This window comes from Heterodontus francisci, chromosome 23, assembly GCF_036365525.1.
Source record: "Heterodontus francisci isolate sHetFra1 chromosome 23, sHetFra1.hap1, whole genome shotgun sequence".
NCBI lineage: Eukaryota > Metazoa > Chordata > Chondrichthyes > Heterodontiformes > Heterodontidae > Heterodontus > Heterodontus francisci.
Window position 1 is genome coordinate 34,712,810 of NC_090393.1, and position 19,223 is coordinate 34,732,032.

The window sequence follows — 19,223 nt, forward strand, 5'->3', positions numbered from 1 at the left end:
AACTCATAATTTTAAACAAAACACGACTGCGGTCAGCTGGGAGGTGAACAGCCACACCGACACCCCTTACCACCTGTCGGTAACAATATAAATTTATGAAAAACCTCCCAGTATCCAAAATTGGGGGCCATAAATATGAGGTAGTAAATAAATAAATCCAAAAGGAATTCAGGAGAGACCTCATTATCCAAAGAATGTTTAGAATGTGGAACTCGTTACCACAAGCAGCAGTTAAGGTAAATGGAATAGATGCTTAAGTGGAAGCTAATTAAACACGAGGGAGAATGGGATAGAAGGATATGCTGATAGGGTGAGATGATGTGTGGAGTGGAAGGATGCTTATGTAGAACATCAACACGAGCACAGGCCAGTTTGCCCAAATGGCTTGTTTCTGTGTTGTATATTCAATGTAAAAAAGCAATTAAAATATGTATACGCAATATAACAATTTTTCTAATAAGTGCTGTAGCATCTTCAAGCCATTTGTGTCTTTAACTTTAAATGTGGTTCATTAACAGAAAGTTTCTCAGTCATTAATTGCATACCTTACATGTTCCTTCACAGAAGGAATGTCTAGTTGGAAAAGACAAAATGTTTCATCAACAGTTTGTTAATGACCAAATATAGTTAACGTTTTGCAGAAAAGTCTACATTATTCCAGAAGTTATTTATCTCAAAGTCTCATCAGTAATACATAAAAAGCTGATTAAGTTGCATTATATTTCAATAAATTGTGACAATTAAGTGCCCAAAAATAGTATCCTTGATCAAACTAAATTATATGAATTATATGTAAGCAATGTTTCCAGAATGTACAATGTCTTTCTTCAGATGTAAATTACACTTGCAGGAAGTAATAAGCTTTCAATTAACAAAGATTATCAATAAAAGAATCAACAATTCAATGCAGAATATACATGTCTGGAAGGTAAAGAGAAAGTAGAATGACAAACACAACCACATAAAGGTCGAGGAATGTTCAATACATTAGGTTAATGAAATTTATATTGAATACCTGAAAATGCATCCACCAAATAGAGGGGATCTTTGACTTGCCGAAGTCCACACACCAAAAGAAAGATGTACGGGTCAATATTCTCGCACTGAATCCCTGTAACCAGTATATGGAAAATAGACATTTTTCTTTGCTTATAAAGTAGAAAATCATGCCAAGTAATCCTTTCAGTTTGAAATGTATTATCATTTATTATCACAATACTTCCATTACCACCTTTTGCAAATAATAAAGTTTCAAAACCAAAGCAATCTAGTTTATAATGCTAATCTGGTGGAACAGAAAAGCAGGATTGGTATAGGAAACCAACATATTCATAGCATTCTGTATTTTATTTCAAGCAGCTGGTTGCTTAATTGTAAACTGTTAACTCAAGACTTTCACAGTTATTTTGATAAAGAAAGTAAAGTGTTAAAAGTTTCAGCATTTCAGCAGGCTCATTTAAAAAAACTGATTTTCTAGCAAAAAGATTTTAAAGCTTGCATTATTCTAAGTTTTGCTCCTGGGTTTGCTTACTCCTAATGAGGGATTACTTCATGCACACTTTTTTTGTTTTCTGAAGAACAATCCACAAATATTTCATTTTAACATCTACAAATTGAAATTGCAGAATCTATTCTCATCCTTGGTCAACAAAATAACAGGTGAAAATAATCCTCTTTTCCACTGGCAAACTCCAAATCAGGAGAGTACATGTATTCAAAATGAATAAGTAGACAATGATATAGTAGTCATGCCAGTACGTGATGAAGTAGTTCTGTAGGGGAAGGTTAAATTTAGTGCAGTAAAACAGAATAATTGGCTAGTATGGGGACAGCAGCAAAACCCTATTCAATTCACCATCCAAAATAATAGGATAGTCTGCTAACTTCTACCAGCTAGATATCTTAAGGCCCTGTACCACAGTATATTTTTACCTTACACAAGTTAGGTGGAATTTAAAATAAAATCCACATGCAAAGTGACATTCTTGGATGGCTAACAGATAGATCACTTCAATTACTCAATCTTGAAATTTAACTGAATAGCAAACTATTTGAGCTAGTTGCTCTTGGTTTAAGATCACATCTGAATATCAATTGCATGATTGCTTTCTAATCTACTCTCGTTGAACCAGTATTATGAATAACACAATGAAGTCCACAGTGAAAATAAAATGGGAGAGTTTCAATGAAGAGTCCACAATCAAAACATCAGCCCACCTTTTCTTCTTACAGACACTAATGAGCCTGCCATGCATTTTTACATTGTTATATTTCAATTTTCTATAACTCACTAATTTGGATAAATTAATAGGCCGCAATCGTTGCAAATTTGGAAATGTAATTAATTGTTTCACTTAATTTTATTAGGTTAAATATGCAGGAAGGACCGTTGGAATTCTGGTTAGCTGAATCTGAGGGATGTCAACAAATTACCCTGACCCCCAAAAGTGTGTGATTATTAGCACGCACTTAAATGCGCCAACATCCTAAATGCATCGATGTATTCTCCCATAAGTACTGTGCAACATTACTGCACGAACTTCACAAATGTAAGCATTTATTTGGATTAAAAAATTGATTATACAAACCATTGAGAAAAAAAGAAAACTGTGAAATAAATGTGATATGATATTGCACTTTCAATATGTATGAAGTGGATGCAAGCCACTGATAATGATTAAATTACTATACCACTGGGACAAAAAGGAAAAAGAACAGATTGGGTTTGATGCCAAGACAAATAAGAGACATTTTCACCATAAAAGCAATCTGCACAGAATATTTTGATACCAAGTGACAACTTAAAAATTAATAGTAACGTATTGTCAGAGGCTTTTTACTTCTGTCCATTATAAGCAACAATACATTTTCACCCTTAGATTAGGCTCTAATAGAACAAAACAGCACTTTCTGTTAAATTAAACTTTTCTCATGCAAGACAAATGAAAGTGTGGCTCTATATACAAACTATCAATCTGAGTTTTAAAAAAAAGTGATTTACTAAGGAAGACAATCTTACAATATTTGATTGTTAATCGGGCTGCAGCATTTCATGTTAAATGTTTACTGTATGTATTCTACCGTTAAATTGTACTATTTAATCTGGTGAGCATAACTCTGGAGTAAATTGTGATATGGGAAGAGCACAAGTTTTCACAGATTTATGATGTTTACTTTTGGGACAGCTTGAATCCTTGAACCTAACTTTAAACCTTCTAACTGTATACACATTATGAATTCTAATATTATTTCTTGCTAATTGTCATAGGGAATAGGTGAAGAACACCTACTGACCTGCTAAATTCAAAAGAGGAAATGGCAATGGGAGCCACACCTTTACAACACATACAAGATATTGAAATCAGTTTTAGTGACATTACAATCAAGAGCACAGACAATAAGAAATTTAAAGAGATTAACCTCCTTTAGAATCAAAATCACTTCTTCAAAAATAGAAATCTTAGCTTAAATGATTGTCAACAACATTAACAGCAATTTGGCATTGGTATCTTGCCATTAGCTACATTTATTAAGACAGTATCAGTTTTCAATGGCATTTGTCAAGTTTTATTCTATTAAGTACTACAATATTACTACACAAAGACTAGTTGATGTCCTACGGTGTTGCTCAAGACAGAAATATTAAAAACAATTCTTTTCTGGTAACTACCTTTCCGTTGATTTCTTATTCTTTGTCTCTTTCTGTTCTGATATTCCACACTGTTTGTCTTTCGTGTACTTTCTCTTGGTGTTGTCCTTGTGCCACTTGATTTGCCTCAAATACTTTATTACGTTATCTCTCCGTCTGTGTTTTCTCTTTTGTATAGATGACACTCTGTTTGCCTCTCATAATTGTTAATTTATTCAATTTATATTTTAAGGCCAAGATATTCAGCAAGGTGTCAGTCGCCAAATACTGGATCAGAGGCAGGAAGAGGAACTTCCAGGAACTGCTACAGCATGCACAGATATAAACAACAGTTGGAAGTTGTATTCTTGCCTAGGATGAAGAGATGGGATGGGAGATAGAAGGCCACAGGGGGCGGGAATAGGGGCAGGGAGTTAGCAAACATGCCTGCCTTGTTTGTATTTGTGAAACTGAGCATCAGGAACTGTCTAAACATATCAATCCAGTAGGGACCAATAAACAATGTCTGACTTTCTACAATCGCTAGATTCTTCAAAAGACAAAGCTCTTAATGGTGCAGATAGATAAACAGCTGGAACAAGAGAACACAATGCAACCCATTTTCTTCGTTACCGTTTTAAGGTCTACAAAACCTTTAAGGGACCACACAAACAATTCCCAATTTTTCTGTGTTGGTGACAAACTCGCACCCAAGTAACAATGATTCCACTTAAAACTTCACAATATTATTCATACTAAAAATCAGAACTTTTACAAAAATGTTTGGCAAAGCTATCTAAAATCATGCAGTTTATAAATAAAAATGATATACATTCCGATTAAAAACACCATCAATAAACCATACCTGAATTTTGAAGAAACTCTTCCCAGTTAAATTTTGCACAAGGCTTGGTCACAACACCTAGATTTCATTAGAAAGCAAGACAGAATAAAAGCACAAGGACAGTTAAAAAAAGATAACTGTTTAGTGTAATTACTTTCCCGCCACTTTCCCTTTCCTAATTTGGATAGATCCCTTTACATAAATCCAACAGATTATTCACTTAATCATGAATGCCTTTACAACTACTTATTGAATGTTTTGGGAAAGTAACTGTTAATTGTCACTCGTCTTTTCATAGATTATAAAACAAAAATAAATAAATCTGGTAGTTTCCAGCAAAGAGGGTTTTCTAATTACATGTTTTGAAATCTGGATTTCCTTCTTTGCACTGCCAGATATAATTACAAGCTGGCAGGACTGGTACTGTTGTATAGAAATTCACTCGTCCATCACAGAATTATGGAGAACAGCTGATGGGAGTAATGGAACCACAGCCTAGACCACCTTACTGTCACGATGGGAGGAGGAAGCACCACAAGATAAGGGCAAAAAAGGAAGAAGCTGGGTGAGGTTAAGGGAAAATGAGATTTAAAAAAAAAAAATGGTAATGTATTGACTGCTTTTTGCATTGCAAAACGATATTTCCAAAAGGATAAACAAAGCCTAAAAGTGTGATTTTTAACTTCATAAACCTGAAGCTTTCGCCATTGGGATTGCATGTTGGATATTCAGAGACACATTGCACACAATTTTTCAAATGTTAAGTCATATCACTATGAAACTATACACAGTGCTTGCTCGAATTTCCAATACACGCTTCTGGTAGAGAAAGCTCCCCGTTGGGAGTGCAAAAATGTATTCAAAAGTATCATAACAAAGAATATTCAAGAGAAGTCATGAAGTGTGTAATTTCTTTGAGGAGGGAGGGTCATCAGTAACTTACAGGTGCTGTGGATTGGCCTGACTTCACAGTCAAGTGGAGTGATTTTCAAATTCATGGTTGACGGTACAGTATCTGTTCATGCCACTATAATAAGTATCATTTTAACGCACAATGCTAAAGATAACTGCTGATGGAGTTAGTTTATGTCTTTAACGCTGATTTTTGGGGCAATTGTAATGGTTGAAAACATAAAGATATGTCATCAATGCAGGTATGAATATGAAAATGAATGAATATTACTGTGCCAACTTCTACAAAATCTTTAAAAGAAACAGTGAACACCCATCAGCAATAAGTGGTTAAGGTCTGGAATGCACTGCCTGAGAGTGTGGTGGAGGCAGGTTCAATTGAAGCATTCAAAAGGGAATTAGACTCTTATATGAAAAAGAAGAATGAGCCTCGACAAGTTGAAGTTTCTGGAGGGTGAAGGCCAGTGAGAGCATTGGAGTCATTGAGTCGAGAGGTGACAAAGGCATGTATAAGGGTTACAACTGGGAAGGAGTTGAAGTAGTAATGGAACGCACAACTGGCAGAGGAAGTAACTGGACTTCATGATGCAAAGTATATGGAGTCTGAAATTCAGCATAGTGTGGAACAGGATATCAAGGTTATGAATGGTCTGGTTCTTTCTGATACAGTGTCCAGGAGGAGAATGAAGCCAGTGTCAAGGGAGCAGAGTTTGTGACAGACTAAAAATGGTGGCTTAGATCTACCAAGTGCTGCTAGAGGAAATGATTCATCTATGTCTCGATATCAGGCCATTTGAACAGTCCAAGTCAGTCAAATACTGAAGTACAGGACTCCCAGCAGAGAAACAAATACTCACTGCTGACTTTAGATTGAGTTCAGTGATGTCAGTAGCATTCAACTGAAATTAACTTTTCCATTATTTTTATCAGGGGTGTTCAGTGTTTCTTTTAAAAGTTAATTTCAGTTGAATGCTACTGACATCACTGAACTTAATCTGAAGTCAGCAATGAGTATTTGCTTCTCTGCTGGGAGTCCTGTACTTCATGAGTGAGAACAGTTTCTCTATCTACTCTGTCCAGACCCCTCATGATTTTGAACACCTCTCTCAAATTGCCTCTCAGCCTTCTCTTTTCCAAGGAAGGCAGTCCTAACTTCTCCAATCTATCTTCATAACTGAAGTTCCTCATCCCTGGAACCATTCTCATGAACCTTTTCTGTCCTCTTTCCAATGCCCTCACGTCTTTCCTAAAGTGCGGCGCCCAGAACTGGATGCAATATTCCAGCTAAGGCTGAACTAGTGTCTTATACAAGTTCAACATAACTTCCTTGCTCTTGTGCTCTATGCAACTATTAATAATGCCCAGGATGCTGTATGCTTTATTAACACTCTCTCAACCTGTCTTGCCACCTTCAATGACTTATGCACATATATACCTAGGTCCCTCTGCTCCTGCACCCCCTTTAGAATTGTACACTTAATTTATATTGTCTCTCCGTGTTCCTCCTACCAAAATGAATCACTTCACATTTCTCTGCATTGAATTTCATCTGCCACCTGTCTACCCATTCCACCAACTTGTCTATGTTCTTTTGGAGTTCGACACTATCCTCCTCACAGTTCACAATGCTTCCAAGTTTCGTATCATCTTCAAACTTTGAAATTGTGCCCTGTACACCAAGGTCTAAGTCATTAATATATATCAGAAATAGCAAGAGTCCCAACCTTCCTCCAGCCCGAAAAACATCCATTAACCACTACTTTTTGTTTTCTGTCACTCAGCCAATTCCGCATCCATATTAATACTGTCCCTTTTATTCCATGAGCTATAACCTTGCTCAAAAGTCTGTTGTGTGGCACTGTATCAAATGCCTTTTGAAAGTCCATATATACCACATCAACAGCATTGCCCTCTTCAACCTTCTCGGTTACCGCCTCAAAAAACTCTAGCAAGTTAGCTAAACGTGATTTTCCCTTAAGAAAGCCATGCTGGTTTTATTTAATTAACCTGCATTTGTCCTTGCCAACTTGGTGATTTAAAAGTACCATTCATTTTATACCGTCAATTAATCACAGTAATAAGATATTAGATGAATTTCATGTCATGTGTACCCTTTTCAGATACACTTCAGGGGTATAAGTGGAGGAAAATAATATTTCTATAATCCCATGACTTAATATTTTCTGTCAATGAGAAATTACTGAATTAAAACAAAAATGTAGGCAACAATAGGTGGTTTAAAACTATATTATAAAAGGAAAAAGTACCAATTTTTCAAAACCTAATTAACATTCACAACAGAAATTACGCTGAATTCATGTTAAAGGGAACTTTATCAGGCTATACACTGTAATTAACATTATATATTCAATTAAATCACCAAAAAACACCTTGGGAAGGAGACTGCCTGAACAGCTTTGTTTTACAAAACCACTTAAGAGTAAAAACCATTGCAGATCTCAATATTGCAAAGGCTACCATTCTAGAATCATTTTGAAAAGCACAGCTTTCTTGTGGATGCTTTTGGCCATTTCTTGGCACTGATTGCCGAGATGGGAGGGGGTGGAATCAGTGTTATACTCAGGAAGCTTTCATATACATTCTGCAATAACCTTGGAGAGTATTTATTGCATTTTAAGAGAATTTGGAAGCCAGTATCTGAAGGTTGCATAATTTAATTCCCAATATGAATCCTACTTTCCAGGATAAACATGCTGAAGAGGTGGAGCAGCAGCAGGGTGCAAGGAAGGCCAGGTTAATCATACAGCACTAGAAGAGAACCAAACCTTTCGGTAGAACCCGTTGAGTAGACCGCATCCACCTAGGTACACTTTCTGAGACCTTTCATAGGAGCTCTGTCTCTAGAGGCTACAGTCATGAAGCTTTGACGAGTTTTGCTCATTGCCATAGCCAGATCTGTGATCAAGGTCCAAATCATGGACAGCTCTAATTATAACAGAGTAAATGTCCAACTCTGAACTTTTATGCCATAGATTCATTCCTGGGAACCACAGTAGACAGACGTCCTAGAGAATGCCAAAGAGGATGATGATGACACTGCTGGGTAGCTGGTGCTGTAAAGCGACTGAGATCAAGACTCACTTGGGGCACTTTTACAGATGTAAAGAGCAATATTTTTGGAAATTGCAGCCCATCAAAAATCTACCTCCTCTCACCAATCACTCTCTGATCCATGTAAAATCCCTGCACCTCATAGCTGTCACATCATAATATTTAACCTCAAAGTCAGCACATTGTTTTTCCTGTAGGGCAGTGTAAAACTGACAAACAGTAAGTGATTACTTACAACTACTTCTAAATGCATTACCTGTTTTATCACATGTATATCCATTGTGACTGCTTTTCTTTGCCCTATTCTAACACTTCTACATGCCATTCAGAGTCTACAGTCAAAGATGTAGATGGTTACTGTAAAATATTGAGAGTCTCTTTGGATAGACAACCAGTTAGGAATGTCTTGGACCCAGAATCATCACCAGGGGAATATATTTTTCACTGGAATGTGAGAGAAATATCAAGACTACAGACAAAAGTGTACTTTAATCAAATGGCATTTGCAGGTAAGGTAATGGCACATCATTTAATCTCAAATATATACACATGCACAAGCAGATTAAGGCATTGCAGTCACGAACCAAACCATTCAACTGAAAGACCTGAGCACGAAAAGATTTCTGATCCAAACAAAAGTGTTACATAAATCTGAAGAGACAGTACAATATTTTGTTCTTTCCCCTATCCAACAATGCAGTTAGGTAAAAAAAAACAATTCGCTTTTAATCTAGCTATTAAAATCTTTATAACAAATCCATTCAAAAATGGCATTCAGCACCATTACCACTATAGCTATTGATCCCAAGGGAATGCTATTTGCATTTATTGCATCAGTATTATAGTCATAGGAAAGTGCAAGCAAGTCATATTGCAATGGCATATTTTAGTGAAGGAATTATACAGAGATAGTGTTATAAAAGCACTGTAATAAAAAACAGCTATTGTTAATGGTAACCAAATGTAATGAATTTAATTTCTCAAATATTTTGACAAGCTATGACAGGTATTTATGATAACTAATTTTAAGTCTATTATAAATCAAGAAATGGGATACTGTCTCTTGCTCTCGCTGAGATGTGATGAATGTATATTTGATACAGTAAATGGCATTTTGTTTCAGTAAGTCTAGTAAACACGTGCAAAGTTATTCATACGCAAATCCCCACATACTTATAAAGTGGATAAAACCTTTAAATCGCAAAAGCTTCAACAAAACACTACTGCACATTAATGCAAAAGGAAACAAGGAATAACGCTCAACACCATGCTGAAAAGGGCACCAATCTTGTAAATGAAGCAGTTTCCACACCTTACCTTGAGGTTGCACATGAATCTTACTGCTCGCGAACGGCTTAAAAAAAGAAACAAAATACATGAATAAATAATATTTCCAAACGTACATGTGAAATAGCTTGCAAAAGCCAAACAAATACATAAAGTGGATAAAAGTACTTTTTGTTTGTACATGGACACCTGCAGACAACATAGAAAAGGAATTTTGACTCATCTCCCAATCCAAATAGAATATAATACATGCAAACAATACAATAGGCTTGTTGGAGCTTTGTTAGATATAGCAAAATAATTACATGTAGTGAACTTTAAATCAGGCATACTCAATCTTCTCAGGAGTCAATGGCTACCCTTACAATTCACACTGATAGTTTACAGTTGAATAAAATTACTTGAATTATCCTGAACTAATAATTTACAACCTCAACATCAAAACCCTCCAGATACACTTAGTCAAATAAAATGACTTGAATTAGCCTTAAATCATTTACAATCTCAACTTCAAAATGCTCCAGATACATTGAATATTTTAAAAAGTATAATTTTAGAATTTATCAAAATATACCTTTCATTATTGCAGACGCTAAGGATTAGTATAATAATCAAAAATCTTAAGATTGAAGTTAACAATTGCTGAAAGTGCTTCAGTAATCGATAACACCAAATGGATGACATTTTTGTCTCAATTTTCCATCCTTGCCCCCTGGTGAAATTCAGCTCCAGAAGAACTGGCAACCCTTTGAAGCCTTACTGAAATGACCATTTTTAAATTGTGAACTAAGACAACAAGTGATAGATGGCAATTTTACCATGGAAGACATCACAGCTAAACTCAATCTTCCCCTTACGCAATACTTAACAAGGGTCACTGGGTAGGAATCAGGAGCAAGAAATCTGATTTTTTTTCTTCCCCTCATGTAAGGGATCAGACCAATGTCCACATCGGCTGACACCAGCTAACTTAGCAGAAACCAGGCTTCAAACCTGCATGGCTTAGTGCCACAAGATATGTTAAGTTTATTGATTAAGTTATTGGGGCAGTTTGGAGATAAATCATTTTAATTACAATTTATCAGTGGCTTTATTTTAATGGATATTTTGATTTTCTGAAATTAATCTGTACAATTAAAATAGAAAATTGTACTTAAGACTTTTAAAGATGATTGGCGGAAAAAGTTTAAGTGAAATATGATGGTTAACTAAACTGGAAATCAGAATTACTTGCCTTAGGATCATTAGTAGAATATACAGTACATATGGAGAATGGTAGTATAATGGTTATGTTATAGGACTAGTAATCCAGAGGCTAGGACAAGTGATATGGAGTTACGAGTTCAAATCCCACCACAGCAGCTGGGGAATTTAAAGTCAATTAAATAAATCTGGAATAAAAAGCTAGTATGAGTAATGATGATGATGATGATGAAACTACCAGATTGTTGTAAAAATTAATTGTTTCCCTAATGTCCTTTTTTAAGGAAAGAAATCTACTGTCATTACCTGTTCTGGCCGAGATGTGATTCCAGACCCATAGCAATGTGGCTGCCTTTTAACTGGTCTCCGAAATGGCCTAGGTCGCTCAGTTGTACCAACTGTTGCAAAAGGATCTAAGAAGAATAAAACTGGGTGGACAACCTTAAGTACTGGACATGATAAAGGAACAACCAGTCCAGTTCTCACTAATATATGGGGACTTGTGCCAAAATTGGAAGAGCTGACTCACAGGCGAGTCAAGCAACAGCCCGACAGTCATAGTTACAGAAATCACACCTTTTAATGTCCCAGACTCCTCTATCACCATCCCTGGGTATGTCCAGTCCCATTGGCAGGTCAGACACAGCAGAGGTGACAGCACTGTGGGATACATTCAGGAGGGTGTGGCCCTGCTCCAGTGAAGCTACAACAGCAGCATCTACCTGACAGTGTGGAAAATTACCCATATATGTCTTGTCCACAAAAAGCAGGCCAAATCCAATCTGACCAATTACCTCTCATCAGTCTGCTCTCAATCATCAGCAAAGTAATGGAAGGTGTCATCAACAATGCTATAAAGTGGCACTTACTCACAAATAATCTACTCACCAAGGCTCAGTTTAGTTTTTGGTTAGGACCACCCAGCTCCAGACCTCATTACAGCCTTGGTCCAAACATGGACACAAGAGCTTAATTCCAGATGTGAGGTCAGAGTGACTGTCCTGGGCATTAAGGCAGCATAGGAAGGTAGCAAATGTCACCCCACTACTTAAGCAGGGAGGGAGAGAGAAAATGGGGAACTACAGGCCTGTTGAGCTTAATTCCAGATGTGAGGTCAGAGTGACTGTCCTTGACATTAAGGCAGCATTGGAAGGTAGCAAATGTCACCCCACTATTTAAGCAGGGAAAGAGAGAAAATGGGGAACGACAGACCTGTTAGCCTTACATCAGTAGTAGGGAAAATGTTAGCATCTATTCTGAAGGATGTGATAAATGGACACTTGGATAATAATGATCAGATTGGGCATAATCAACATGGATTTATGAATGGGAAATCATATTTGACGAACCTGTTGGAGTTTTTTGAGGATGTTACTAACAGAATTGATAAAGGGGAGTCGGTGGACGCAATAAACTTGGATTTTCAGAAGGCTTTTGATGAAGTTCCCCACAGGAGGTTGGTTAGCAAAATTAAAGCACATGGGATAGGAGGTAATATACTGGCATGGATTAAGGATTGGTTAACAGGCATAAAACAGAGAGTAGGAATAAACGGGTCATTCTCGCATTGGCAGGCTGTGTCTAGTGGGGTACCGCAAGGATCAGTACCTGGGCCCCAGCTGTTAACAATATAAATCAATCATTTGAATGTGGACACCAAATGTAATATTTCCAAATTTTTGCAGATGACACAAAATTAGGTGGGAATGTGTGTTGTGAGGAAGATGCAAACATACGAATTCGGAGCAGGAGTAGGCCACTTGGCCCCTCGAGCCTTCAATAAGTTCATGGATAAACTGATTACTCCATATTTCCACCTACCCCCAATAACCTTTCACCCATTTGCTCAAGAATCAACCTACCTCTGTCTTAAAAATATTCAAAGACTCTGCTTCCACCGCCTTTTGAGGAAGAGAATTCCAATGACCCATGACCCTCAGAGAAAATATTTTTCCTCATCTGTCTTAAATGGGCGGCCTCTCATTTTAAACAGTGACCCCTAGTTCTAGATTCCCCCACAAGGCGAAACATTCTTTCCACATCCACCCTGTCAAGGCCCCTCAGGATCTTATATGTTTCAATCAAGTCACCCTCTTACTCTTCTATATTCCAGTGAATACAAGCCTAGCCTGTCCAATCTTTCCTCATATGGCGACCCACCCATTCCAGGTATTAGTCAAGTAAACTTTCTCTGTACTGCCTCCAACGCATTTACAACCTTCCTTAAATAAAGAGACCAGTACTGTACACAATACGCCAGATGTGGTCTCACTAATGCCCTGTATACCTGAAGCATAACCTCCCTACTTTTGTATTCAATTCCCATCGCAATAACCAATAACATTCTATTAGCTTTCCTAATTACGTGCTGTCCCTGCATACTAAACTTTTGCGATTCGTGCACTAGGACACCCAGATCCCTCTCATCTCAGAGCTCTGCAATCTCTCACCATTCAGATAATATGCTTCCTTTTTATTCTTCCTGTCAAAGTGGACAATTTCACACTTTCCCACATTATACTCCATTTGCCAGGTCTTTGCCCACTCACTTAACTTATCTATATCCCTTTGTAGCCCCCTTATGTCCTCTTCACAAGTAACTTCCTACCTATCTTTGTGTCATCAGCAAATTTAGCAACCATACCTTCGGTCTCTGCATCTAAGCCATTGATATAAATTGTAAAAAGTTGAGGCCACAGCACAGATTCCTGTGGCACACCACTCGTTACATCCTGCCAACCAGAAAATGACCTATTTATGCCTACTCTCTGTTTCCTGTTAGCTAGCCAATCTTCTATCCATTGCCAATATGTTACTCCCTACACCATGAGCTTATATTTTCTGCAATAACCTTTGATGTGGCACCTTATCAAATGCCTTCTGGCGGCACAGTGGCGCAGTGGTTAGCACCGCAGCCTCACAGCTCCAGCGACCCAGGTTCAATTCCGGGTACTGCCTGTGTGGAGTTTGCAAGTTCTCCCTGTGTCTGCGTGGGTTTCCTCCGGGTGTTCCGGTTTCTTCCCACATGCCAAAAACTTGCAGGTTGATAGGTTAATTGGCCATTATAAATTGCCCCTAGTATAGGTAGGTGGTAGGGAAATATAGGGACAGGTGGGGATGTGGTAGGGATATGGGATTAGTGTAGGATTAGTATAAATGGGTGGTTGATGGTCGGCACAGACTCGGTGGGCCGAAGGGCCTGTTTCAGTGCTGTATCTCTAAACTAAACTAAACATCCACCGGTTCCCCTTTATCCACAGCACATGTAACTCCCTCAAACAGCTCCAATAAATTGGTTAAACATGATTTCCTTTCACAAAACCATTTTGACTCTGCTTGAAAACCTTGAATTTTTCTAAATGCCCTGCTATAATGTCTTTAATAATAGCTTCTAACATTTTCCATGAGACAGATGTTAAGCTAACTGGTTTGTAGTTTCCCGCTTTCTGTCTCCCTCCCTTTTTGAATAAAGGTGTTACATTCACTATTTTCCAATCTAACGGAACCTTCCCCGAATCTAGGGAATTTTGGAAAATTAAAACTAATGCATCAATTGTCTCACTAGCCACGTAGAGTCATAGAGTTATACAGCACAGAAACAGGCCCTTCGGCCCATCGTGCCCGCCATTAAGCACCTAACTATTCTAATCCCATTTTCCAGCACTTGGCCCATAGCCTTGTATGCTATGGCATTTCAAGTGCTCATCTAAATACTTCCTAAATGTTGAGGGTTCCTGTCTCTACCACCTCTTCAGGCAGTGTATTCCAGATTCCAACCACCCTCTGAGTGAAAAAAAATTTCCTCAAATTCCTTCTGAACCTCCTGCCCCTTACCTTAAAGTTATGCCCCCTGGTTATTGACCCCTCCGCTAAGGGAAAAAGTTTCTTCCTATCTCACCTATCAATGCCCCTCATAATTTTGTACATCTCAATCATGTCCCCCCTCAGCCTTCTCTGCTCTAAGGAAAACAACCCTAGCCTTTTCAGTCTCTCTTCATAGCTGAAATGGTCCAACCCAGGCAACATCCTGGTGAATCTCCTCTGCACCCTCTTTAGGGCAATCACATCCTTCCTATTGTGTGGTGCCCAGAACTGTACACTCCCCAGCTGTGGCCTAACTAGCATTTTATACAGCTCCATCATAACCTCCCTGCTCTAATATTCTATGCCTCGGCTAATAAAGGCAAGTATCCCATATGCCGTCCTAACCACCTTATCTACCTGTGCTGCTGCCTTCAGTGATCTATGGACAAGTACACCAAGGTCCCTCTGACCTTCCTAGGGTCCTACCATCCATTGTATATTCCCTTGCCTTGTTAGTCTTCCCAAAATGCATCACCTCACACTTCTCAGGATTAAATTCCATTTGCCACTGCTCCGCCCATCTTACCAGCTCATCTATATCATCCTGTAATCTAAGGCTTTCCCCGTCACTATTTACAACACCAATTTTCACGTCATCTACGTACTTACTGATCATACCTCCTATATTCACATCTAATTCATTAATGTACACTACAAACAGCAAGGGTCCCAGCACCGATCCCTGTGGTACACCACTGGTCACAGGCTTCCACTCGCAAAAACAACCCTCGACCATTACCCTCTGCCTCCTGCCACTAAGCCAATTTTTGGATCCAATTTGCCAAATTGCCCTGGATCCCATGGGCTCTTACCTTCTTAACCAATCTTCTATGCGGGACCTTATCAAAAGCCTTACTGAAGTCCATGTAGACTACATCAACTGCTTTACCCTCATCTATACATCTAGTCACCTCCTCGAAAAATTCAATCAAGTTTGTTAGACACGATCTCCCCTGACAAAGCCATGCTGACTATCCCTGATTAATCCCTGCCTCTCCAACTGGAGATTAATCCTGTCCCTCAGAATTTTTTCCAATAGTTTCCCTACCCTGATGTTAGACTCACCGGCCTGTAATTACCTGGTTTATCCCTGCTACCCTTCTTGAATAACGGTATCACATTCGCTGTCCTCCAATCCTCTGATACCTCTCCTGTGGCCAGAGAGGATTTGAAAATTTGTGTCAGAACCGCTATCTCCTCCCTTGCCTCACATAACAGCCTGGGATACATCTCATCTGGGCCTGGGGATTTATCCACTTTTAAGCCCACTAAAGCAGCTAATATTAGCATTGAAAGGAAGTATGTTCAAGTATGTCACAATCCCCCTCCTGATCTCTACACCTACATCGTCCTTCTCCATAGTGAACACAGATGAAAAGTAATCATTTAAAACCTCACCTATGTACTCCGGCTCTACACACAGATTGCCACTTTGGTCCCTAATGGGCCCTACTCTTTCCCTGATTATCCTCTTGCCCTTAATAAACTTATAAAACGCCTTAGGATTTTCCTTTATCTTGTCCGCCAGTGTTTTTTCATGTCCCCCCTTTGCTCTCCACCTTAGGATGAAGTCCATCGGACTTGTCAGCCCGCAGCTCCAACAATTTGTTCAGTACCACATCCCTGGTGATTGTAATTTTCTTGAGTTCCTCCCTCCCTTCCATTTCCTGACTTACAGCTAATACAGGGATGCTACTTCTATCCTCAATAGTGAAGACCATTGCAAAACACCTGTTCAATTCATCTGCCATCTCCTTATTATCCATTATTAATTCCCCAGACTCACTTTCTATAGGACCAATGCTGACTTTAACGCTTCTTTTTTAAATATCTATTGAAACTCTTACTATCTGTCTTTATATTTCTAGCTAGCTTTCTCTCGTACCCCAATTTTACCCTTCTTATCAATCTTTTAGTCAATCTTTGCTGCTTTTTTTTAATATTCTGTCCAATTTTCCCCCAATCTTCTGACCTGCCTCCCATCTTTGCACAATTATATGCTTTTTCTTTAAGTTTGATACTATCTCTAATTGTATTAGTTAACCATAGATGGCGGGTCCCACCGTTGGAATTTTTCTTTCTTGTTGAAATGCATCTATTCTGTGTATTCGGAAATAAGCCCTTAAATGTCTGCCACTGCATCTTTATTGACCTACCCCTTAACTAAAGCTTCAAGGGGATTTGGACAGACTTAGTCGGCTGAACTTTACGCCGCCCCAGCGGGTTGGATGGTGGTGTGGGGGTGGCGTAAAATTGAGTGGGAGGCTCCGGGAGGCCTTCCCGCCCCGCTCCTGCCTCCGGCCAACCCACCTGCCCCAGGCCAATCGAAGCCCTTAAGTGGCCACTTAAGGGCATTTGCCCGCCTCCACGGGTATTTTACCTGTGGCAGGCGGGTGTGGCGGCCGTTCCGCACGCCGGGGGAGGTGCCATGGCAGTCGGGCACAGGATGCCTGACTGAGGGCCGCCCCCCCCACCCCACAACCCACCCCCGGGACCCAAGATGCCCTTCCTCCCCCCCCGAACGACTACCCTTGCCTTGCCGCCATGACTGACCACCACCCCCAAACACCACACCCCCACCCTGGCATGGCAAGCCCAACTTGCCTGTGGTCCTGGATCCATGGTTCGGCAGGGCTGCAGCCCCAGTAATGGACACCACTCCCTGTGGCGTTGCTGGGACGAAGACCTCCTCCCTCAAGCAGGTGGAAGTCCTGCCTCGGGCCAATTAAAGCGTGGGGACCCATAAAATGCAGGTCGGATCCCTGGGCTAGGCGGAAGCGGGTTCACCACTGACTTCTACATCGGTGGCAAAGGCCCGTCCAACTATAATAAAATCCAGCCCAGTGAGTTGGGAAGAATGTGGCAGATGGAATATAATGTGGAACAATGCGAGGTAATCCATTTTGGTAGGAGGAACAGATGTGCAGGGTATTTCTTAAATGGTAAGAGATTAGGAAGTGTAGATGTACAAAGGTACCTGGGTTTCCTTGTCACTAAGTCACTGAAAGCTAACATGCAGGTGCAGCAAGCAATTAGGAAGGCTAATGGTATGTTAGCCTTCATCACAAGAGGATTTGAGTACAGCAGTAGTGAAGACTTGCTTCAATTGTATAAAACCTTGGTTAGACTGCATCTGGAGTACTGTGCAGTTTTGGTCCCCTTACCTTGGGAAGGATATTATTGCCATAGAGGGAGTGCAACGAAGGTTCACCAGACTTGTTCCCGGGATGGTGGGACTGTCCTTTGAAGAGAGATTGGGGAAACTGGGCCTGTATTCTCTAGAGTTTTGAAGAATAAGAGGGGATCTCATTGAAACCTACAAAATACTGAAAGGGATAGACAGGGTAGATGCAGCTAAGATATTTCCCCTGGTTGGGGAGTCTAGAACTAGGGGGACACAATTTCGAAATAAAGGAGAAGCCACTTAGGACAGAGATGAGGAGAAACTGCTTTACTCTACAGGATGTGAATCTTTGGAATTCTCTACCCCAGAGGGCTGTGGAAGCGCAATCATTGAGTTTGCTTAAAGTAGAGATTGATAGATTTCTGAATACCAATAACATAACAGGATATGGGGTAGTGTGGGGAAAAAGGCAATGAAGTGGACGATCAGCCAGGATCGTATTGAATGGCAGAGCAGGCTCGATGGGCTGAACAGCCTACTCCTGCTCCTATGCTTCTATCTGACTGAATTTGGCATCAAAGGAGCACTAGTCAATAGGAGAAAAATTCTGCACTGGTTGGAGCCATATCTAGTACAAAGGAAGATGGCTGTGGTTGTTGGAGGCCAAACATCTCAGCAGCAGTACGTCGCTACAGGTATTGCACAGGGCAGCGTCCTAGGCCCAACTACCTTCAGCTGCTTCATCAATGACCTTCCCTCATAAGGTCAAAAGTGGGGATGTTTGCTGGTGATTGCCCAACAATCAGTTCCATTCACAACTTTCACTGTTAATTTCATAATCTTTCAATGTGATTTGTTAAGAAGATACACAGTTGCTTTCTCTGTTCACTCCAGTCCCAGATGCCCTCTTTTGCTTTTTTTAAAGCTTAACTGGGCATCTACCTCTTGCCTAAAGTGGCTGTACTATTTGCACATAAATAACGGCAAGGGCCATTAGCCTCACCATCATTTTGATAGCAAATTATGACCCATTGATTCCTGCAACAAATAAAAACCACAGTGTTACACTATATTTCAAGTGACCATTATAGGGGAAGTTGCATTTCAGAGGTTTGTTACCATCGTACTGAAGTCTTTTAGTAAAAGGCACAATGAAATAGAAAACAATAAATAAAATTTACACTGTGATATCTCCCAACACTTCCACCTCAGACAATCAATTAATGAGTGTCAAATATTTGCAATTTATTCTTACGATTCACTTTTACACAATCTATAAAACACAGTTT

The 19,223-nt window shown here is 39.4% G+C and overlaps 1 protein-coding gene across 3 annotated transcripts in view; it reads right to left on the reverse strand.

Annotated features, from left to right (window-relative positions):
- The window catches only part of glt1d1 (glycosyltransferase 1 domain containing 1), a 107,331-nt gene that overhangs the window by 63,651 nt on the left and 24,457 nt on the right, over window positions 1–19,223 (reverse strand). For all 3 annotated transcript variants that reach the window (XM_068055067.1, XM_068055066.1, XM_068055065.1), the window contains exons 5-7: window positions 9,774–9,810; window positions 4,494–4,550; window positions 1,016–1,111 (exon numbers count right to left, since the gene is read on the reverse strand). In XM_068055067.1, the coding sequence (XP_067911168.1) occupies window positions 1,016–1,111; window positions 4,494–4,550; window positions 9,774–9,810 (190 nt within the window). The remainder of the gene's footprint in view (window positions 1–1,015; window positions 1,112–4,493; window positions 4,551–9,773; window positions 9,811–19,223) is intronic.